Source organism: Camelus bactrianus, chromosome 3 (assembly GCF_048773025.1).
Source record: "Camelus bactrianus isolate YW-2024 breed Bactrian camel chromosome 3, ASM4877302v1, whole genome shotgun sequence".
In the NCBI taxonomy this organism is placed as follows: Eukaryota; Metazoa; Chordata; class Mammalia; order Artiodactyla; family Camelidae; genus Camelus; species Camelus bactrianus.
Window position 1 is genome coordinate 46282248 of NC_133541.1, and position 23599 is coordinate 46305846.

The following is a 23599-nucleotide window of genomic DNA, read 5'->3' on the forward strand; positions in this document are numbered from 1 at the left end:
AAAGTCGACCCGATTTTATTTGAATACATGTGGAAAAGCAGAACACATTGAGGCTGGTGCTTTGTGAACTGACTCAAAATATTGTGAACATATTCTATGCAGGTATAAAATTGCAGAAAAAATGAGTTTATTAATGGAAATTAGACTAGCTCCTAATTATTACCTGTGAATAGTGTCATCATTTGAAGTTTTTATTGCATTTTAACACATGGCTTATCTTGATGAGAAAATACATAGCAAAGGGTAAATGTAGCAATTTTCCTTTTACTATTCCCTCTGCTGAGCCATTATTGCTTGATGTTATTTTTCAGCAGCCTTTCATTTTTGTCCCAAATGTTTTTGCCTCTGGCTGGCTTTATTTCTTTAACATGTACGTGTATCACTTCTCAAAGTGATATATTTTGACAGGTAATCGATATTTTTTCATACTAGATTTGATGGCGCAGTGGTCATAATCCTTATCTTAGACTTAGTTAATGGTTGAATAGTAACCTAGATTTTTATCTCAAAATATTCCTTTATTGAGAAACATAGTTTTCACTCTTAGCCGATTCCTTTTTATCACTCCTACCCGCCAAACAGGTCTAGCTGCCAAGTGCCTAGGATGCACGGATCTTATCTGGGATACACATCACCTGACTTTTGACAGTGTGTCCTCAAAATGTCTTCTGGTAGCACTTCCCACCAGCTTACTTGATTGGTCACAGAAAAGATACTTCTGGGCTCTATGTTTTTTTTTTTTTCCCTCTCCCTCCTGGCATCCTATGATCTTTATTAGAGGGGGAAAAGTCTTTCCTCTTCCTTTTCTCTAGTGAGAACTTGATGTCTTCCATCAGACCCACATTTTGTAGAAGGATCAGTAGAGATCACAGTCCTCAGATCACAAGCATGTGTGTATAAGGACACCGTGCTCGGCTTTTCCTTTAATAGATCAGCTTCTTGGGTCATGAATTTTTATTTATTTATTTATTTATTTTTTTAGTTTTTGAGTCAGTTAGGACTTCCTTATGCCCCTGGGGGCAGATAACTATGACATCCAGGTTGGTAAATACATTCTGACCTGCTGCCAAGGCACTTTGTCCAAGACGGCACTTCAGATTCAGGGAGCTGTTGATGCTCTTCTCTCAGGAGGGAGAACTGAGGGAGAAAGGGCAACAACTGTCATTCTTTTTGTTTTCATTGAAGAGAAAGGTCTTCCTTTTGCAGGGAAAGACTACAGTGCAGGTCGCCTGTAACGGATGAGGATCTGTTTCCTCCAGCTTTGCAGATTCCCCACAGATAGCAAGCCCCTCCCTCCCTTCCCCCCCTTAGACTTTTTCTTTTCATTTATTTCCTTCCCTTTTTGTCCTTCAATTTAAACAAACAAACAGAAAAATGTAGTATAAAAAATTGTGCTGGAATTTTGGGCTACATTTCGGTTTGAGCGATGACCAGGTGTGTGCTGGTGTGCTGTTGCTTTGCTTTTAGAGATGGCATTACTCCTCCATGTAAGAGCAAGAACTAAAACCTCTCTGGGGTTTCCTCCTTGAAGTGGTGTCAGATGAGCACGCCTTGGTGGAAGAACACCCCGATACCCTTCTCCAAGGATGCTTCTGCGAGGGCTGGAATTTCCTGACATGGTTCTCTTTGTATGTCTGGAGATGTATGCAAAGACTATTCTGGAACATAAAATGCGATCAATTTTCCTCAGTGGTTAGATTCATAAATCCCTGAGCTATGTTTAATGACATAGTCTAATCAATTGATAGCAAGCCTAATAGTGTGCTGACAGCCAGAGAGAGACAGAGAGCTAGTGTAAGAGCAGGTAAATGAGGGACCACTCATCACTTCCTTGCCCACCCCCACGTTCAGAAATCACTAGATACCTGGATTAGACAAAAACCAGAAATTACTGATTTTTTTAAAAAAAATTATGCCTGACTTTCTTTCAAGAAAAAGACTCTAAGGGATATAGTGAAGGAGGAGGTGGTTCCGAGACAAACTACAGATGGTCCTAGTATTTGCCACTCAGGATCCTACTATTTTCTGAATTTAAATACCTTTAGACGAGAAATCAAGGGGGAATAATTTACTATAGATTGGTGGTATCGTATATTGTTACTCCTGTGCCAGGCCAGTAATGAAAACTTAATATTCATCTCTTGGTTGCTTCGAATAGAAATAAGATGAGGATGAGCAGAGTAAACAGGCTGAAACAGACTGTGAAATTGCACATGATGGGAATCTTTTTTTTTTTTTAGCTGCTGATAGATTAGAAATAGGTTAATATTCCAACTAATGATAACTCTTAGAATTTCTTTTCCCTTTTTCCATTTTGGTCTGGTATCATCAGAACTAAGTTACTATCACGAGGGAAATTAAAATCTGAAATGTTGTATCTCTGGGCTAGGAATTGACTGGTGAGGTGTTTATGTAAATGAATTGGCTTTCACACTGGGAGGTGTGAAGTGTTCCCCTGCAGTGGCTGGAGAGCAGCCGCCCAGCGCCCTCCGCTTCAGGTTTTCTGGCAGCGTGCGTGTTCTGCTGCATTCTTTTCTTTGATGGCATCAGGAAAGATGAGCGCCAGGCGTGGTTGTGCTGCTTGGCTGGCCAGCTGTGCCCTAGCTTTTCACCGTCCCAGTTTGCGGCTGCCTTTCACAGAGGTGTCTGTCACTGCCGATTTACTTAGCCACTTTGACCTTATCATTGCTTCCAAAGGGGCTTGACCCAAAGCCACTGCTGAAAGCCATTTTCTGGTCACCCAGAATGCCAGGGCCAGTGTTTTGAAGAAGAAGGAAACACAGGGATCCCACGGTTTCCCGTCTATTAGCAAGAGCCTCCTCCACCTGGATAAACGCACTAGGTGGCCGAGCCCACTTGCTGCGCTCTCCCAGCGAACTGCAAGCATCCGTGATCCCCGAAGTTGCTGGAGTGAATAACTAAGCGGGACCAGCTGACTCTGGGCTCCAATCAGCTAGAGCGTGATGTAAGTGTTTAGCAGCTGCCGGGCTGTGAATTAGCGTGCCGAAGTCGAGGTAGTACAGCATGGCTAGACTGTTGTGAGAGGCTCAGAGAAAGCGGAGGGGGAGATGGATGAGTCCAGCATTCTAAGACGAAGAGGGCTCCAGGTAGGAGATCCTTCCATTCTTGAAATACACAGTTGCCAGCAGCCAGCTGTGGAGGATTTCAAAGTTTCCTTTTCATTCCTTTACTGGGCACAAATATGTGCACAGTTCCTGGTATCCACTTGGCAACATGATACGCTAAGTCTCTGGTTACAGGGTTCAATGACACACCACAGGGTTCAATGAGAAAGGCTCTTTTGTCAGAGACAATAGATAGGACTTGTAGTTTGATACTTTGTGGGTTGTTTGTGTTTTCTGCTGGTTGTTTGAGAGTAGTTAAATTGTGGCTGGCAGTGACAGCTGATGAGCCGGTTTGTTCTGTCAACAGTCAGGGAAGTCTGTCGAGGGTAGCCACTCTGTTCAGCTCTGGGAACACAGGACTGAGTTTTGTGCCGGGATCAGCCTGGGCAGCGGCGTCTGTCTGATCGCCTTGCAGATGTGTGCAGCTGCTGGGGGCTTTCCTCCTGCCAGTGAGAGAAAGTTTCTGCGAGCAGCTCAATCCAAGTTCCCTGTAATTTGTTTATGTTGAGATAAGGAGAGATCCCTATCTTACTGCCTTGTGCTTTGTGCCCAAGTTTCTCTAATTAAATTACTCTGACTTTAGCATACAAATGTATTCCAAGTTAAAACTTGGCAAATCCGGAAACGTGGAAAAAACATCTGCTTGGCAGTTTGTAAGTTTCAGGAAGCCAAAACATAAGTATGTTCAAAATGAATACGTTTAACTCCTTGGTAACTCTTTTTTCCTGGGTGTAAGTGATCATTTTTCTCTGTGAAAGAATCTCATCATCAGTAATTGTTAAACTCTCATTCATTAATTTTGAAATTAAAAAAAAAACGTGCTTGGGAAGACTGAATATACGGTACATGTAGAAATGTTTCTATATATTCCTTGATGGTCTTTGACGCATAGCTGGTCTGGCTGTCTGCTTTTTATTTTAAATGTCAATTACTAATGCTATTTGTATTACTCTAATATTATAATAATATTATAGATAAACTAAAGGATTATTTGTAGGTAAACAAAAGAGGGATTACAAAAGTTGGGGTTAAATGTCATCTATTGTTCCAAACCTGAGTAAACAGACTGCCTTTTTAATGATTTTCAGTGTGGTCATTGTTTTGAATGTACAGTGTGGTTAGTCACTGCTGTGGATTTCCTTTTCTTTGTTTTCATCACATCTATAAAGTTCTGGTAATGCACAGCTGTTTGTGTGGGTCCACGTCCTCTTTGGGGTCACTGGTTAAATATGGAAAGGCTCTTTGTTAAAAAGATGATAAACTCTATTAAACTCCTAATGGTTCAGATTATTAGTAAATTGATGGCAATTATGCTGAGAGTTTTCTCTTTCATTTAATCCATTTTAGATAATTTAAGATGTATGTTTGATAAACTCCTTTTTGTGGTATATTTTTATAATATGTGTCATCACAACTTCAGAGGGTGTGACTGAGATATACAGTGCTTTTGAGGAATGTGAATTTCAGAGAACTTTTAATTTTAGAAATAAACCATTATTGTGGCTATTTAAAATAATGGAACTATTTTTGATTTAAGATTTGCAACAAAACAAAGGAGACATTGCTAGTTAATATAGCACTTAGTCTGTCAGATCTTCATTGTACTTAACACACTTGTATTGTACTTGTCCTACTCCACTTATAACAGATGAAGAGTGTCTGTTTTCTGTTATGAATGAAGCAAAGTCTCCACGCTGTGAGAAATAGCAATATAAAAGTGCTTAAAAGTTCTGCCACCTCACAGTTACAACTTTATTTTGGCTTAAACAAAGCCTGTAATTCTTTAACTCCCATTATACTTAATATGTTTTTAAAAGACATTTCACATAAAGAGTAGCTGTTTTAAGAGATTCCAGTATTGGGAAACTACTTACAAAATACGAGGCGTAAGTACATATTTGTAGTACGAAAGATGTCACTATAGAGTTTGTAAGGGTGACGCCACCTAGTGAATTGAGAATTTAAGTTAATGTGCAGATACATACTCTGAAACATTTCGACAGGCAAATGAGGTACACCCGTAGTAAAGCTAGGCTGAAATACACACTTTTGCATTCCTGATTCTGACCCTGTGTTGCTTGGTAATCTTGAGCAAGTCACATACCCTCTTGGTGTCTGCTTTTTCTTCTGTAAAAGACATGCTGTAAAATAGGACTTTAGAGTGTACTTAACAGGAGATAGGTGTAACTGAATTTTAAAGTTAAAGGCCATGTAATAAATACACTGGCATATAGTAGGTCCTCCTAAGTATTGCTATGGAAAAGCAGAGGATAATTTCTCTTCTCTATAATATTCTGTGTCATTACTAGTGAGATGAAAGTTGTTTTTATTCCATATCTGCTGTTTGGATTTACCTTTAAGTTGGAAGAATCATCAGTAAAGGCAGTTAGCATTATTTTATAAGGATCATTATGACAGAATATAGGCTATTGTCTAATAATAAGAGTCTGTTGGTCTGTTACACTGAAAATGTTAGATGCTTACAACTAGAACCGATCAGTTCTTTAAATAACTTAAAGCCTAGTGCCCAGAATCTGGAGCACACAGATATTCTAATTCCCTAAACTTTAATTTTGCAATAATGCAGAGTGTGTTTAGTGTAGAATAATGCAGTGTGTGTTCAGAACCTGTTTTTAGAATTCCTCCAGTTCTTAAAATACAGGCTTCCTAGTAGTGTTCTTAAAATTTGGACTTTGAGAAATTATTTTTAGTCAGAACAGATAATTTCTCAAGACATGACTACCTCATGAAATGACGGCACAACTTGGTTGTTCGTCTGAAGTGACGGCACTTTTCCATCTTTTCTGTGGGCTGCATTCATATTTCCAGTACTGCTGATAGCACTTCACTCACTGCCTTTGAAATGAGAATGAAGGAAAGAGGCCCCAGTGGCTTCACCCTTAGAATCTGGGAAACTTTTCAGATTGCATCTCAAAACATGGGAAATGCTGACGGATGGATGGGCTTGAGCAGACCTTGGACTCGGGGCAATTTGAATTTCTAGACAGGCCTAATTCGTCAAAGGATAACTGGTTCCTTTCGGGCTTAATATCCCTCATACAGGGATCGAATTTTTTTAACTGTCAGAGAAATTAATTGTTTCAGTGATTTCCGTTATATGTTTCCCTTTTATTTGTTTTAATGAAAGCGTCCCTATCCCTAATGGGATAGATCCCAAGGCAGGAGAGAAATGAACTACAGGCATCATTAAAGCAGGAAGGAGGCACCGAGAGAGGGAGATCCCAGAGAGGCCTCCTGCCATTCCTCTCCTGCCATCTCTTGTGCTTTGCTTTGCTTGGTAGCACCTTCTGTTGATTTCCCCCCTCAATTAAATATTACCATTTCAGTCCACTGTCACAGGCAGCTGGAATGTTAAGAAAAACGTTTTTTCCTGTATGTTGCAGTTGACAGCTAAATATTTATAATTTAGACTTCTAGATTTGTATTTAGGTTTTTGTTTTGTTTGCTTCTCTTTTCCCTATACCTCACCGCAACCCCTAACCGTATTTGAAACAACAACCAAAACCTAACATTCTTACCTTGACCTGGGCTCTGATTTTCCACTGGTCTTGGTGTGGAACTCAGTCATAGGAAGCGAAGAAGCAGGTGGACTCTCACATTCTCCCTGGGTATCAAATGACCTCTGTTGGGCAGTGCTGGGGTGTAGCTCATTCAAGTCATCGTGTCTCAGTGTTTCTTCTGTGTCAACTTTAATGTGGTTATGGGTGTGTTTACACTCTACCTGGACTTGAATAGTAGGGCCATTGCTTGGGAGTATTGCTCTGTCCTTATTCACTTGAAGACTCCCGGTGGTTATAGGAAAGAGGTCTAGTTAGAGAATTATAATAGAAATACAATAATAACACTTTGGGATAAGGTACATTTGTTCTCAGAGGTTCCAGGAAGGCACAGAGATGACTTTGAGACAAGTAATCAAGATGGTCCATGAACTTCTGGTAGTGATGAGTCCCTCATCGGTTAGACTCGTTGCAACCATATCCGAGTGGAGCGGTGTTACTTACCCATTGAAGGAGCTGAATTTCTGCCTCTGACATAGAGATAAAATACTGTAGTTTTGGTTTCCTGATCCGCAGGAGGTAAGGATGGGGTGCCCTAAAAATCTTATGTTCACTTAGATTTCTATTTTGTACTCTAAGAATTATATTCTTAATAAACCCTTTTTTCAAAACAACATCAAATAAACAAATTTAAATACTAGTTCTTCTTTGACACCTTCTCATTCTCTAGTCTAATTGTTAGTAAATCAGAAAATTGTCATCTCTATTTCTGTCAATGAAATACTGATTCTGGAGGGGAGGAGGATAATAGATCAGAAGGAGAGCACATGCTTAGCATACATAAGGTCCTGGATTCAATCCCAAGTACCTCTATTTAAAAAAAAGTTTTTTAAAAAATTAAAAAAAGAAAAAAATACTGAGTCTATAGTTTGGACCCGATCGCCACCTTTAACTTAGTCTCGTCCGTGCCTGCTGTCACAAAGCCCTGTCAGTTCTCCCATAAAAATATGTCTAGACTCCAAGCCTACCCTCTTGCACACCTAAATATCTGAATTGTCTGGACCCCTCTGTGTCCAGACTCCTCTCCAGTCCATCCTGCTAATGAGCCTAGACTCCCACATCAATCCTTGGTTTGGAATCCTGACTTTGCATTGTCTACTTCAGGGCAGAGGAAAAGTGCACATGACTCCCTCTGACTCAGCCTCAGTCTACCTTTCTGGTCCCATCTCTACCTCCTTGCCTTCCAAAACCCTGATCCATCACCCCCTCTCCAGACTTGATATATCCCCTTTGTCTACAATATCTTTTCCCTATTTTGCCAAAATTCTTCCTGCTCATTAGGGACCAAAGTAAATTACAATTTTTTTTTCCTGAAATTTTCCATAATCACTAAATTCCATCCTGAATTTCACAATAGTCATTGTCTGTTTCATTTATTTGCACACCTGACCCTATTGCATGATGCATTAATTTAAAATGATTTGAGTGTCGTCCACTGAGGATTCGTGTCCAGTGACGATGACTAGCTCTGTAACTTTAGAGAAGTTTCTTAACTGCTCTGATCTCTGTGTCCACGTCTGTAAAACGGAGATAATACGTGTTTAACGATGGAAGGTGGTTGTAAACCTTTAGCCCAGCATCTGGCTTGTAGTACCTACTCAGTTCACCTTAGTTCACTGCCCTCTGTGTTGGCACAGAGCTTTGTATGGTATGGTTTTAAATAATCAAATATGGATATCAGGCAGGGTTCAGGCAATAAAAAGATGGTGAGCATGAACTGGATAACCTGAGGAGAGTTAAATAAAAGACGGTTTAAAAGGCATGAGTAGGGTATGGAGAAAGTTGAAGTGCAGTAGTACCAGGGGCTGGAAGCAACAGGAGGCCGTTACCTTCACTGGGCCTGAAGGAGGGAGGGGGGAGGGAGCACTTACAGAACCTGCAGACAGAGAAGACATGTGACAGGTGCTTAAGAGAAGTCACAGCCCCTGGTGGCTCTGCAGGGAGGACGAAGGGGACTTCCCAGCCTTATTTTCCTCTGTCCTGCTGAACTCTTGCTGGTGCTCCTTATTAGCAAAACCCAACAGAAGCCAGAGGGGTGTGGGAGCCCCTGGATGTGGCCCATGCATACGAACTCCAAGACCCAGGGGAGGGTGGAGCGTCGATCTGGATGGGCAATTGAAGTACATGCCACATGGTTTAGAAAGAGCGAATATGCTCCTAGCGTTTGCCAGCCATAGCCAGTGTTCAAGTTTCATAGCACAGATCTTCGGGGCCTGCACTGAGTTCAAGCATTTGAAGAGATTCAGAGCTGCTTTTTGTGAAAAGTCATGGCCTGCAACCGTTTCCCACTTTGGTGTCGTGGTGTCTCTCCAACCAGGCTCTTAATCCTCCTAGGAAAATGTTAGTTCTTTCCCTCCTGCTTTAGCATCTAAAGCACATGGGCCCCCTTTGAGCCCATAATGCAGGGTGTCTGCCCTCCAAGTCCTGCAAGCAGTCTCAACTTTGAATTGCTCTGCTCTGCAGATCCTGGCTGTGAAGTGACAGGTGACAGCCATTGCCCAAGAGACCTCTTACTGTTCATCTCCCAGATTCCCTGAGCTCTGCCCTCCGGCAGATCCTATCACACTTAGACTGTCCATCTCTGCTCCTCTCTGAATCCCTTTACAGAATTACAACTTCCCATTATATCCCTGGCTTTTATTGAGGGTTGCTAAGAGAAATGGCTGTGAGAGAATCTTTGCACATTTTGTGAAAGTCCCCTTGAAGCCTTATCCATTATGTTGTGCAATGTCTCTTCTATTAGGCCCACATGATAAATTTGCTCTGAGTTCAGTTCTCCAAAAATTTCTTCCTCCCTAGGTGAACCAGTTTGCTTCTTTTAATCAGGTAATGAGAGCTGGCTGCGTCTTCATTTGTGTCTTAGCCGATCAGGACAGAGTTTCATACTCAGTTGTGATCATTTTGTAGATTAAAATGAGCCACCACTTCTTCACTGTTTAGCTCTAGTTCCTTCTTTTAAGAAATGTGTAGTTTTATTTATCATATCTTTTAAAAAACCTTCAGTTGCCTGAAAAGATTTCTCAAAGCAGGTAGGACCTAAACAGTTAATAATATTGCATTTAAAACATAGCAAATAATGAATAATGTTAGAAGAAGACAAAAGGAAACTAAAAGACCAAATAGTCAATAAACTAGATAAACTATAAAAATTGAGAATTCCGTGAACTTACAGAGATCAGTATGCAAGCAGGGATAAGTCATTTATGCTGGCACCAGAGTCTAAGGAAATCAAATAGGGTATTGGAATTTACTTGAAACTTAACATTTCAAGTAAATTATGAGTCACCATAGGTTTTTAAAGTGTCTTAGAAATGATATATTTGTCTTGGAAGCAACAAAAGCATGGAGATTGGCAACCGACTTATGAGACACACATTAAAAGACAACATTGCCATTAAAATCATGCTTTTGAAAAATAGTTAATGATACGGGCAAAAGCTTGACAATAACGTCAAGGAAAAGAACAGGTTACTAAACTGTATACCTGATGTGTATAGAGTTCTGTGAAAGTGTGCAGCATACGTGTGTGTGTGTGTGTGTGTGTGTGTGTGTGTGTGTGTGTGTGTGTGTGTGTGTGTGTGTGTACCGGTTAGCCCTGTGGGAGGGAAGGAGAGAGCATGTGTGGGTTTTGGAGTATTTAAGGCCATCTGTGCCACTTAGCTGTATGGTGGTGGCCAGGCTAGTTAATTCCTCACCAGTAAAATGCACTTAATTGCAGAATTGCTGAGGGTGAATTAAAATGAGATATGAAAAGGCAAAACAATAGCCATCATTTGTGACATTCATTAAGAACCTGTTTTCCTTTTCTTCATTATCATCTAAAATAACAGTAAGAAAATGGACCAGAATTTTAATTTATTATATCTTGGTGGTGGGATCATAAAATATTTTTCCTTGAACTCTTCAATAGTGAGCATATATGACTTTTATAATTAGTTTAAAAAGTGGGTTTGGGGGGCCTCTTTTAAATTTTTTTGTTTCATTGTCTAAGGAAAAACTTTATACCACCCAGGACCATCAACGGGAGACTCATAACGGCTGTGTGTTATCTTTGCATCCCTTTGGAACTGAGAAATGGTAAATCAGTTCCATGTGAGGCATTGCTCCAAACCTTAGGACAGTGGTCCCACGGGGTTGCCGTTTTGAACGACCTGGAGCGCTTTCTGAAGCCAAAGGCCTAGACGCGGCCCTCACCAGTTACGTTAGTGTCTCTTGGTGGTATGCTGCCAAGGTCGAGACCCACTGCGCCTTGGGGATCGTGTGTCCAAAGAACTCATACGTCACAGCACACGCTACTTGTGTGCCCCCAAATGTAAGGTTTGACAGCCTTTAACAGGTGCCTCCCTTCTTCCAGTGAGATGGGGTTTGTTTCTATAGAGAGATGGGTGAAGGGGGCTGGTGTACTCATTGTATTTGTTTCTTGTCTTCTCCAATAATGGCAAAGGTAGTGATGAGAGAGCTCAGATCATGAACCAGTCCACCACAGGGGTCACTTCACACTGCAGTGTGGCTGGAGGCAGCTGTAGATCATTAGGACCCAGGGTACTGGTGGTGTCTGGGTGCAGTTTTACGTTTTTTAAATTGCTGGCACACAGCTTGTGGTTTACATCAGGAAACCACCTCTGGGGCATGGTAAGGCAGTTGCTTTGCCCCTCAAAGTGTTCTAATGCTAGAGATAACACCTGTGATTTGGATCCCTTATCATGATACACTTCAGTAAGGTACACGTTTGAGTTCTCAAAACACTGGCCGTGTTACTTAGACTTTGCATGCGAATGCTTTTGCTTCGGGCAGTCCAGGAAAAAAATTCATTCTCTGCCTTTCTTTCAATTAATGTTTGATAATGATATGAATAGCAACAGCAGCATATGTTGAACAGGTTTGTGTCAGAGGATGGAGTGTTGAGTCTTAAATGTACTACTGCTGCACTTTTACCCCGGGCTCTCGCAGTAGAGAGCTGAGTGGAGTATGGGACTGACCTGTCGGGGGTTTGTAGCATGGTGGGGGAGACAGACAGCAGTCTCTGTAACAGCAAGTACTGTGACCCACGTCGGGCGTAGTGCCTGGGCACCAGGGACGGCTGATGCCTCTGCTGCAGGAGGCCAGGAAGGCTTTGTGGAGATGAGGATACTTCTGCCAGATGATGAAGGATGAACAGGTGCCAATTAGGCAAGAAGGGCCTTGCAGGGAGGGGAAAGAGCAGTGTGTGCGAAGGTGTGGTGGCCACACAGGGTGCGTCCTTTTCAAAGTTCTGCAGATAGTGCATGTGAGAGGTGGGAAGTGACGAGCCGAGTCCCAAGAAGGATGCTGCATTGAGGGATCTAGACCTTAGTCTAACTGTAGGAAGCCACTGGGAGATTTGAAGTGGGGCACGGAAATGTTTTACCCTCAATCATTAATGAAGAAAGCATGGGAAGCCCAGAACACACTGAAGGCGGCATTCACAGGACGTGACGACCTGTTGGGATAGCTGGGGAAAGAAATGGAAGGAGCTGGTGGTGACTCCCGGTTTTCAGGCATTAGTTTTGACTAGAAACAAATGGAGCAAGAAATAAAAATGCTTTGGATGGTGAGAGGATGGTTAGTTGGTTCTGTGCATCTTGAGTTTGAAACACCTCTGGAAGCTTTTGAGGTAGAGATGCTCAGTAAGCAGCTGGACCTAAGGGCTTGGACTTCCAAAGAGAAGTCAAGTCTGGATATAGATTCTCAATTCATCCCCTTTAAATAATTAATTGAAGTAGACTGTGAATAAAGAGAGAGCACAATTTCTCTCAGGCTAATAGAGTTCCGTTAGAATGGTTCTCAAGAATTACCATAATGTGTATTTTAACACTTACTTTGCAGGACTGGTTAAAATTACATAGAGAGCAAAGTAGTTTTATGGTTTAGTGTCAGGCCTTGAAAATAATGTATCCAATTTTGAAGATGTGTATTTTTTTTTTTTTTTTGCAAATTGCTTCCAACGTTGACAACTTGCCTACAAGTCTCATTCCAATACAATTTTGAAAAGGCAGAATGAAATATCTCAAAGTAGAGGCTGTAATGGAAAAAGCAATTCATTCTTAAATGAAGATGATGAGGTTGGTGCCATATTGCTCGAAACAGTGGGTGAATTTAAAACCTGAGTGAGATTACATCAGCTCCAGCCAAGATTTTTGTTCCATTTGAATGGAATACCCGTAATTGAAGATTGGGGGTTTCAGCAAGAAAGACACATGGCATATGTACAATTTTATCAATTCTCTGACACACTGTTTTCAATTTGTGTTTGGATACACAAAGGCATTAAATCATACTGATTAAAAACCTGAACTTTTTTTTGGGGGGGGGCAACAAATGAAGGTACAAGCTTAACTTTATTAGCTTCAATGCTTGATGAGTTCCTACCACGTAATTTAGTATGTTGAGGACATGCAAACCTTCAGGAAAGTGGTGGGGAGGTGGGGATAGAATGGATTACAATGAGCTGAAATGACTGTAGGAAACATTACTTTTTAATGGTTTTTTTCTAGCTTAGGGCTCAAAGTTAGATATCAACCAGGCCTAGAAATACTTCATTTTATGAGATTTTTCATCATAGTGGTATTTTTCATGATGAGATATTGATGATTTTCTATTTTCTAATTGCCTCTTCTCAAGTTTGTCATGAAGCATTGTCATGAAGGTGAAGATGGAATAACAACATTGATTTGACTGTTTTACACTTTCCCATTAAAACTTTATTCCAAATATAAATTGTTAAGCTCATAGATTCCTTTTCCTTTAAGTGTTGAGCAATCTAGACTAAAAGGCAATGGTAAATACAAACTGAATTTGGATAGTGTGATAGATTCAATTAGACTCTTTAATTTTTCACTCCTCTGAAATAGAAATACAAATCTCTTGCCCAGACCTCATGGCCCTATGGCAGATAAACACCCCCCCCCCCACCCCCAACCAACACCAACTTAACTTTGGGCTCAGCTATGTGACTTACCAACCTATGAGTGACTGTGTCACAAGCAGAGGCTTGAAATATGCTTGTGTGGTTGGACTCGCCATCTGCCCTGCCCTTGGATGGCCTACCATGAAAGGAATATGTCCGAGAATAAACCCTGGTGGAGCTGGCCCATGTAAACCTACTGCCAGAAGCCAAGCCCAGCAGAACGACAGTCTGCCTCCAGCCCTGCAAATGGCTCTTGTCATTAGCCGCTAGTTGTGTGGTGGGCTGTTTCCAAGTACAGTGATAGCAGTGGTGACTAATACAGGAGGCAGACTTGTGTTGTGTGGTGGAGAGCAGAGGCCTGGAAGCCTTCTAGACTTCTCTCTGAATGTTGATCCCCCACCTGCTGGGTTTACTCTCCTGGGCATGCCACACTCTTCTAAATTTTATTTGTGCCATCAATAAAATGAGAATATCACTTCCCTCCCAGGAATGTTGTAAAAATAAGACGCATGGATGTCAGTGACTGAACAGTGCCAAGCAGATAGTAAGGACACTGTAAGTTGTCGGGCCCTTGTTACCTGTGTTTCTAGATGGTTGAGCCTTCCTCCTCCTCTGTTGGCCTTGGACCATGTGGCTCTGCCACATGCTAGCTGTGGGGCTCTGGAGCAGGTTAAATTTTCTCTGAGGCTTGGTTTCCTTTCCTAGCACGTGCGGATACTAACACTTAGCTGGCGGGATTACTATAAGGACTACAACAAAGGTAGGTACCTCTCTGTTTTAGTTGAGGCTACCCTAACAAAGTGATGGATGGGGTGGCTTAAACAGCAGAGGTATATATCTCATAGCTCTGGAGGCTAGGAGTCCGAGGTCAAGGTGCCATATCTGATGACAGCTCTCATCCTGGTGGAGAGATCTCCTGTCTCTTCCTCTTTTTATAAGGGGATTAATCCCACCATGAGGGCCCCACCACTGTGACCTAGTCTCACCCTAATTACCTCCCAAAGGTTCCACCTCCAAATGCAATCACATTAAGGCTTCAATATTCAACATATGAATTTGTGGGGGGTAGGGGAGGACACCAGCAATCAGCCCATAGCACTAAGCATGGCTAGGTGAGTAAGTACTTAGTAAAAGTAGCTTTTCAGAAAATGAAGGAACCAAGTTGCTGCAATTGAAAGGCATATGCTATGTTGGTAACATTCATGTATGTCATAGCTGTGTATTGTACTTTTGCTCTTATGGGTGTTAAAAAGTATCTCCTTTGGAATAAAGAAATTGATAAAGGGCAAGGAGTAGCTAATGTGGAGCCAGTAAAAGCTTTTGATTGGAGGATTGAAAATGCTCCTTTGAAGAGATTCAGCATTAGAGTGCATGGGTCGGGGTGCAGTGTGGACTCACAGGGGTGCTTATTTATAGCACATCTATATTAAGCAGTGTAGCAGAGGTGGCATCTAAAATGCCTTTGTCTTAAATGGACAAAATTTGCTGAATTTTTTGCCCGCTGGAAAAATGTTCTGTATTGGCTCTCAGTCTTCTTATACTCGCCTGCTTTTCCCTCCTGTACAGATCTTGCTGTGCACTGCCTTGTCTGTTTCACTTCCGTGTGTGTGTTCCCTGACCACGACAGCACATAGCTCCTGGCATTGTATGCTCTTACCCAGAACTTGTTCCCTACAAAACCTGTGTCCTCAACGTACTTGCTTTGAATCTATTTTGATCTGTATCAGCTGGAATAGGTTTTGAGCTTCTGGGTATTAACTTCTGTGTACTCCTTTCTCTAGAAGCTAATTGACTGATTTGGGGTGGAGGAGAGATGAGAGTCTATACATTTGACCAATTTCACAGAGCTTACCTTGTGAGCGATTGAAATGCAAATACAGGCTACACTTAGAGACTCTAAGAATTCACACATTCAGTTCTTTGTTTTCTTCTGAAAAATAAGCATTCAAAATTCATGCACATTCTATTATTCATGTGCTATATATTTAAGTTCTGCTTGTATGCCTAGATAAATCTTACCACAATTATTTAAAATTTCATGAATGAAATTTTGCATCTCAAATGCCACACTAGCCTAGACAACTTTACCCAATCAAAAAAATTTGAAATTCAACACTTAAATGGGTTCTTGTGTGTGTGTGTGTGTGTTCGTGTGTGTGTGTGTCTGTGCATTTATGTATACACCTCTGTCACTGCCTTATCTACAGCTGTTTTTATTCAAATCTACTCTATGTTCATGGTTAAGAACTCAAAACTTCCTTGTGTTGTTTTGCCCCAGAAAAATCTTTAGTATGAGCTGCTTCTAAGGCTTCCATGAGATACGGTATTGATGTCAAAGCACTTTTTCTTTGATAGCTGTCCTGTTGGTGCTCCTGAAACGGGAGACTCTTTCCTGTGCTGTCCTTTCACCTGAATTTTCAAAGCTGTCATCCACTACTTTTCAGTTGTCAAGCACTTTAAAGGAACATTGTGTGTCAGCAGGTTACTCTGTCATTTGATCTGCTCTACTACATCCTAGGTTTCCTGGAACAGTTAATATTTTCAAGAATCCCTTTTTTTCCTAGGCTGTGGTCACTTCACTGATGACAGAGGGGAGAGTGATTTTCCTAGCCAGATCCAGAGCCCGCCCACCCAGCTTCCTGCCTAGTGCCTCTTGGTGCTGGCACAGACTTTTTCTGATCAAGCCTTCAGTGCACGAGAGGCTGACTACCTATTCAGCATCGCATTTGGGGGAAGGAACACAGGCTTAAGTGCAATCCCTTGTTAAGCCTGTGTCCTCATAGAGGAATGCTGGTGATGGTTTGAATTAAGCTTTCTGTTATTTTCTGGGAGCCATATGAAATGGACTTTATCAGTTCCCTTTGCACTCTTGAGGGTTCTGTAACTCTCAAGTAGGGTGAGTTGTTCTGGGAAAATAACAAACGTTCAGGGGAATTTTGATACCAAATTGAGCCACGGTAGATCTCTGCCCAGGCTTAGAGCAGAAAGGAGTTACACACATTATTGTGGTTGGACACTCTTTCTTTTATGAGTTATCTCAGTTTTCAGCCTTTTCTCCCCAGGCCCTCAGATTTGTTTCAGTGGCTCCGCTGGCGTGGGGAGTGGTGGTGGTGGTGGTTGAACAGTGGCTGCATCATTTCCTGCCTCTGCACCAGGAGAGTGTCTTTCATTATAATAGTCCTTCCCGTCATTGTCAGATGCTTTCCTTAAGTTGTTCTAAACTGAAAACTGGTGTGAGGTCTGGCATTCATTTTTAACAACTGGTCCCAGCCGGGTGTGTGTGTGTGTGTGTGTGTGTGTGTGTGTTGGTTATGGGCTGTTGCTTTGTGCTTTCCACAGTTTCCTCCCTGGGTTTTCACATTTAGGGACTATGACCTTTTAAACCTTCAGGCACACACTTAATATTCTTTCCCTATTTATTAAAACCAGCATTGCTTGGACATAGGATAAGAATATTGATTTGATTTGAGAAAGTATCTTTGGGTTTTCTGTGTCTTCACTGAAAACAGTGATTGGTGACATTCTTTTAGCACGTTCTTCTCTTCCTGCAATTAACTTACAGTCTGAGGAAATGTTTTTAACTCTTCCTAATCAGACCAGTCTCATGGGAACATTCATCCACTCACCCAACAGATATTTACTGTGTGTTTTTAATTTGTGCAAATCTGGGGCTACAAGGACAAACACAATCTAATTAGTGTCATCTTCTGGGAGCTTATGACCCGGAAGTAGAGAAGTGGACTACAACTGGGCAGTTAAATGCAGCGTGATGAGGGTTATTAAGGTTAGCCTGTCATGGAGTCAGGGCGGGCTGGTTGGCTGGCTGAATGGATGGGTGGATGGATGGGTGGATGGATGGATGAAGAGGGTGTGTATATAGGATGCTATGGGAGCTTGTAACAGGACATTTACCCCGCGAAGAGGTTATCAGAGGTGTGACATCAAGGAAGGAGGTTAGCCATTGATTTCTGCTCTTCTTATAAGTTTCAGGAAATTCAAGGGGAGATATCTGGTGGACAAGAAGATCATGTATGAGCTTGGAGAGATAATGACAAAAATGGCCTGGAGATAGATAAAGATCTGTGTGGCATTATCGTATGGGTGTTGACTGAGGCCATCGATGAAATCACGCAGTGAGACTATGAGGCAGAAGAGAAAAGTAGGATCCACAAAACACCCTTGGCCTGTTATGGCCACTAATCTTTAGAGACACCTTAAGAACCAAATTAATTAATAGAAAAGAGAGAGATTTATTCAGTCAGCTGTATTTGTCGGGTCCCCTCTGTGCTGGGACTTCAAGGGTGCTCCTACAAGAGCTATGCTAATTGTCGTAAGTTTCAGCTTCTGAGTGCCAGGTACCATTCTAAGTGCTTTGCATGTGTCAGTTCATTTCACTTGAGCACCTGGGCCTCAGTTTCCTCTTCTGTAAGACAGAGTTAATAATGCCTTGACAGGTCATTTCGAGGATCACAACCCCTTGAGAAAGGTATTGTTATCCTCAATTCTCAGAGGTGAAGCTGGGGAGTTAACTAACCTTGCTGAGTCTTAGAGTTAGTAAGTGGCAGAGCCTGGCTTCAAATCTAAGATGCCTATGTTCAGTCTAAGCGGTTGGATTACATTTTTATGGTTTTAGGATTTTTTTGCTTCTCTGAGGTGGGCAGGGCAGCCTAACTGATAATTATCATCTATTGTGACAAGTTCAGTAGAAGTTGTATCCAGGATGACAGGGAAGCCCAGAGATGGATGTGGTAAGGCGTCCATGTTAAGGTGTTTAGCTGGATAGAAACAGTAATGAGTTCCGTTTATCCGTGCTTCTCCAGTGACGATGAGGGACTAATGCTATGTTGTAATTTCGCAACTGTAGGCTTAGATAGCAGTTCTGGGCATTTTATTCATGGGGAGCCGAATGAAATATGTGCACTGTGCTAAGAGGCAGGCTGTCCTGGTCTATGGATATATTGCTGGTTTGTTGGCAGAGACGAATGAATTGAGTCCTAAAGGAAATAGAGCCAATCTATAATTATAAATTATATAATTGTATCAGAAATGTATATTCCAGTTTAAAATCCCTGGAACATTCTTTTGAAGCCTGGAAAGATTTCATAAACTAATTGTATGGAGAGCTTGTTGGTAAACAGAGAGAAATGAATAAGGCAAAAAGAAGGAAGATTAAAATTTTTAGTTGCTATGTAAGGTAATTTAAGTTCTTGGAAGATAGGGTGAAAGGCATCCAATGAGCTCATGGAGATAAAATGGTGTCCAGGGGCAGTTACTAATTTTATTATGGAAAATCATTTTCAGTTAGAGCCTATAAATTTGCGTGACTTAACCAAATTGAGATCTTACTAAGTTAGAAGACATGGTACCCCGATGCTGAATACCTCCCTGACATCCGTTCCTCCCTTGCTCCTTCTTAGCTGCCTCTGACTGGTGCTGGGTTTTGGAAAAGCTGACTCGGGTCTATATCTGGGGGAGCACGTGATGTAGGTTGGACTGATCAGCATATTCTGTCATGTGGACCATAATGATTACAGGGATAGCATGTGACCTAAACTGAGTTCAGCAGCGTGAACTTCTGTCCCTTTATTGGGAATGCTGGAGCAAAGATGCTCTTTCTTCCTGGGCCTTAATTAGGAAATACATAGTCGCAGAAGTAGCTTAAAGCTATTTTGGGTGTATGAAGAAAGCATGCTTCAGGAAGTTGGCTGTGCCAGGAAAAGTAGGGTCAAAGCATGCAAAGAAATCAGGTCCTTAGCAGTTTGATTCAGGCTGCTTAATCAAACATTGTCTGAAGCAAAAGCTCTCACTGGACTTCTCTGTCACACCAGTGGATATGTCTTTTATATTGTTTAAGCTGCTTTGAATTGGGTAGTTTGTTACTTGGAATAAAAAGCATCCTCATTATTTTGTGGATTTATTTAGTTACCATTTGCTTAAGATAGCAATTTTTCCTTTTCAGTATTGAGAATTTTTTATTTTGATGCCAAAGTAAATTTAGTGTGTTTCTCCCCTAAAACATCTTGCTTTTTCCCCTTTTTCAAGCATGTCTTATTTTCGTTATTTTACAGTGTAAATGTGGTTGAATATATAATTTGTTTACAAAGAGATTAGAAGAAGCACAAAAAAGATGATACTTAAGAAATGAAAATTTATTTCAGTGACATTTGCAATAAAAATGAACATTTTCTTCTTTGAAGGATTAGTATGTTTGTGTTCTTACTCTGATAACCCCTCAGAAGCAGGCAGGTGTTTGTTTAACAAGTAAAGAATGATTAGGCATGACTTCACCAACGATCAGTTAGCCTCAGTTATTGTAATTTTTATCCCAAGTGATTTGACAGTGATAAATAGCTGATGTGGCGAGTCAACCTAAAGCTTTATATCTTTATTGCCTTTTATCATTTCTGCTCTAAATAATTGTTCACATCTGTCAGCTATTAGATGCAGTTATGGGAGGATTAGGTTATGTGGAACAGGAAATCCTGTGGCTAGTGACTTTTTGTTATCCTCCATTTATTTTCCGTCTTTTCTTCTTCCCAGTTTTCCTCTCCTCTGTGCATCAACTTTATGAAATTTTCCCAGATTTGTGGTCTGTGGTGCTCACAATGGAAGATCCAGTTCCACAGATGCTCTTGCCAAGCCACACATTATGTCTGTAGCTGCAGCATTTATGCACATGGTGCGGCAGCAGGGATGGCTGGTGTGCTGGTAGCAGAAAGATGCATGGGACGCGGAGAGTCGAGGCAGCTGAAGTCCACGCCGCCCACCCCAGCCAGCTTCATGTTTCTTTTGCATCATCAGTTGATGTGGTGAGGTTCTGGTGCGGGTCGTAGCCTCTGCAAAATCGGAACCTGCTTTGACTAAGTAAAAGTAATGAGGGTGATAGGGAGTGTCCTTGTTCTGGGTTCCCTTTTGGTTCTCTTGGGCATCTTTGACTTGTGGTGTAGCTGAACTGGGCTTCTGTGGCTGAGAGGTTGACCATAAAGTGCAGTTGATGGAGACTGTGAGGATTCTGTCTGACTTTGCCCAGTTGGCTCCATTCTGCTTCATACCCCAGCGGGAGGCTGAGGAAGCAGCAGAAACAGAATCTCTTATCAGATCTTCACCAGGGAAACACCTCTGCCCTCTACCAGGAGCAGCCTGCCTCTCCCAGCCCCTGCCCCACCTCCATTTTTCTCTTCCCCTGTCTTTTTTCATTTAATCCACCTCTCCCTTTCCCCGTTTTTTTTTTCCAGTTTATTTAGACTTTTTTTTTTTTTTAACCCAGAGCACCAACTTTCCTTTCTAAATCCCCAAGCCCAGAGTACATGTCTCATCACCTACCTCCACTCTTGTCTGATGTCATCATAACTGCCCCGTTCTCGTTGTCTCTCTCCATTCCAGGTGTCTGTAAACCTCTGGAGATGAAAATTGTCTTGTCCCTCGTTAGATCCCACGTACATAGGCAGACATGGTAAATCATCTGTAAAGTTGATTCCCTCCAGGGGCTAGGTTACATGATTTTAATTCTTTGTGTTTTTGAGTCATTCTGTTATGAATCTGTGTTACCTATTACTTGTACAATCAGAACAGAAAGTGTAAAAAAGAACTATAATTTGATAAAAGCTATGTGTGACATAAAGGAGACTCTTTCAAAGTCAGTTCAGATGCTCATGGGGTCCTGGACAAAAAGCCTGTTACCTCACAGGGACAGGCGTACTGAGGGTGGTTGCATCAGCCCAAATAAAAATGATAAATTCTAGAGTCTTGTCCTTGCACATCCTCTGACTCCCTGCAGAATTCCAGGGAAAGAATTTGCCTGTCACTGCCTCTAACTCTTCCAGGGTCCAGGTTTAGAGCTTTCCTGTTTAAAAACAAACTTTTTCTTCAAAAGCTAATGCCTTGGGGTGCTTAGAATTAGAGGATCATAGAATTTTAAGTCCAAGAGAGAAATGTTAGATTTAATCTAGCTTAATCTCTTCATCTTCTGGCCAAGAATTCTGAGCTTCAGAAAAATAAAGTGAGTGCATCAAAGTTACCAAAATCATGAATATCGGAATCAAAGTGTTTCCATGTGTCATCTGTTTACTCTGCCATCCTGTGCGGAGCAGATGCTTAAGTTCTTTAGTGCAGCCACGTTGAACTTTTATTTATTTTATTTTATTTTATATCTTTTATTGACATATAGCCAGTTTACAATGTATCAATTTCTGGTGTACAACATACATATACACACATATATTCATTTTCATATTCTTTTTTGTATAAGGCACTACAAGATATTGAATAGAGTTCCCTGTGTATGTTGGACTTCTAAATCATAACTTGTTAAATAAGAAACTAGTTGCCTGAGAAAAATGATCCCATTTCAGAAAGTTTATTAATATCCTGCAATGAGGCTTCTGATTGGACTTAATAGCAAAAGCCTGTCCCAAGTTGTTGCCACTCTCATTTTCTAGACTTGGGCTATGTATGTATCTCTTAACTGTTTAATTTTATATTTTAGGAGAGGGAAGGCAAGCTAAAATGCCCTCAGGGGTTCGACACAGAAGATATACATACAAAGGCCACTTGGGGAACAGCAGGGAATAGCGGGGCCTGTGGTCAAACTGTAGACCACGGGCCCTGCATCAAGGCTTTCAGACTCGATTTGACTAAAAACCCCAAACAGAGGATGTCTGTGGGCCAGAACTAACCCTAGAACCTTGTGTTTGTAATTTCTATCAAAATTTAGGCCCTCCAAAAATTTTACAAAGAACCCAATTTAAGTGGTTTTTTTTTTTAAATACGTTACAAAATTGCATCCAAGTGGGAAAAATCTTCTTTTGGAATGGGGAGAGGGTTTCTCTTGCCAGTAGAGGCTGCTTAGGCAGTAATTTTACTCAGCTCATGCCGAACTTTTCCCCATAGATGGTAAGCTCAGTCTTTTTTAATTTAGAATGATTTCAAAGCATTCTAAAAACAGTATTCCATCTTGGCCCTGCTCTTTTGCATGTGAGAACCATAACCTTATCTATCTATCTATCTATTTATTTATCTCACTATCTATTTATACGCATCTATGTGAAGAGTTGGCAGAAAAGCAGAGGGAAGACTCCAGTAAAGCATGGCCTTAACTAGGGTTTAATAGGGGAGTGGGCTGGCGCTGCAGTTTAATTGATGCGGCTGCCAGGCAATTTGAACCAACTCGTTAGTTACAAATTTTTGTTACGCAAAATTTAACACCCGGCAAGAGCCATAAGGATGCTGAGTAGCCTCAGATGCATTCTTTTTGTGCTGGCCGTTGCTCTGAAAGGACAGTTTAATCTGTGAGATACTGTTCCAGCTTGCTGTCTCTTTCATTCCCTAGGAAATGACTCTTTAGAGTCACCATGTTCTTAATGTTTTAAAAACCTGTGCTACGTATCTAAAACCTTTTTTGTTTTTATGAATGCCACATATCACGGGATTATTACAGTGTGTGCACTCTCTCCCTGTTGAGTGTGTCTCTTTGTATTAGCATTATCTTGGGGCAGATTTCCTTCTGAAGGTGAGCATTAATGAATTGTGGAATAATTCTTTGGAAGAACAGTGTCTATCTGTGCCCTTCCTTTTGAGTGTTTTCAAACTTGCTTGTGGTGCCCCGTTTCATGGCATTATTTATTTTAGGGCTGGAGTGGGTCTGGAGAACCACCCAGTCTGATCTCCTTGGTGGGTAGCCCAGTGAGGCAATCTGACACTAGCTAAACTTCTATTATTTCTAACCAACAATAATTTCCATTAGGAGTTCTAGCAATAGCCCCAATATTGGTGAAATATTTTGAAAATACACAATAATAACCTTCTGTAGTATAGCAGATGCCTACTGAGTATTAGATTCTGTGCTGGGCTTTTGATGTGTATTAGCTGTAATCCTCCAAACAACCTGTAGAGCCATTATTAACCGTGTCTTATGGAAGAGAAAACTGAGGCTCAGTTGCTCAGCAAATTGTGGGGACGTCCTAGGGCTTGTT

At 41.3% G+C, this 23599-nt stretch overlaps 1 protein-coding gene across 8 annotated transcripts in view; it reads left to right on the plus strand.

Moving 5' to 3' along the window:
- Positions 1–23599, plus strand: part of MAST4 (microtubule associated serine/threonine kinase family member 4) — a 514312-nt gene that overhangs the window by 204854 nt on the left and 285859 nt on the right. For 2 of the 8 annotated variants that reach the window (XM_074359161.1, XM_074359182.1), the window contains exon 1: positions 3054–3107. The exons of 5 other annotated variants lie outside the window; for them this stretch is intronic. In XM_074359161.1, the coding sequence (XP_074215262.1) occupies positions 3069–3107 (39 nt within the window). In that variant the 5' untranslated portion in view covers positions 3054–3068. Of the gene's footprint in view, positions 1–3017; positions 3108–23599 lie in introns of those variants that run through there. One more of the 8 variants, XM_074359175.1, reaches the window with a different exon arrangement.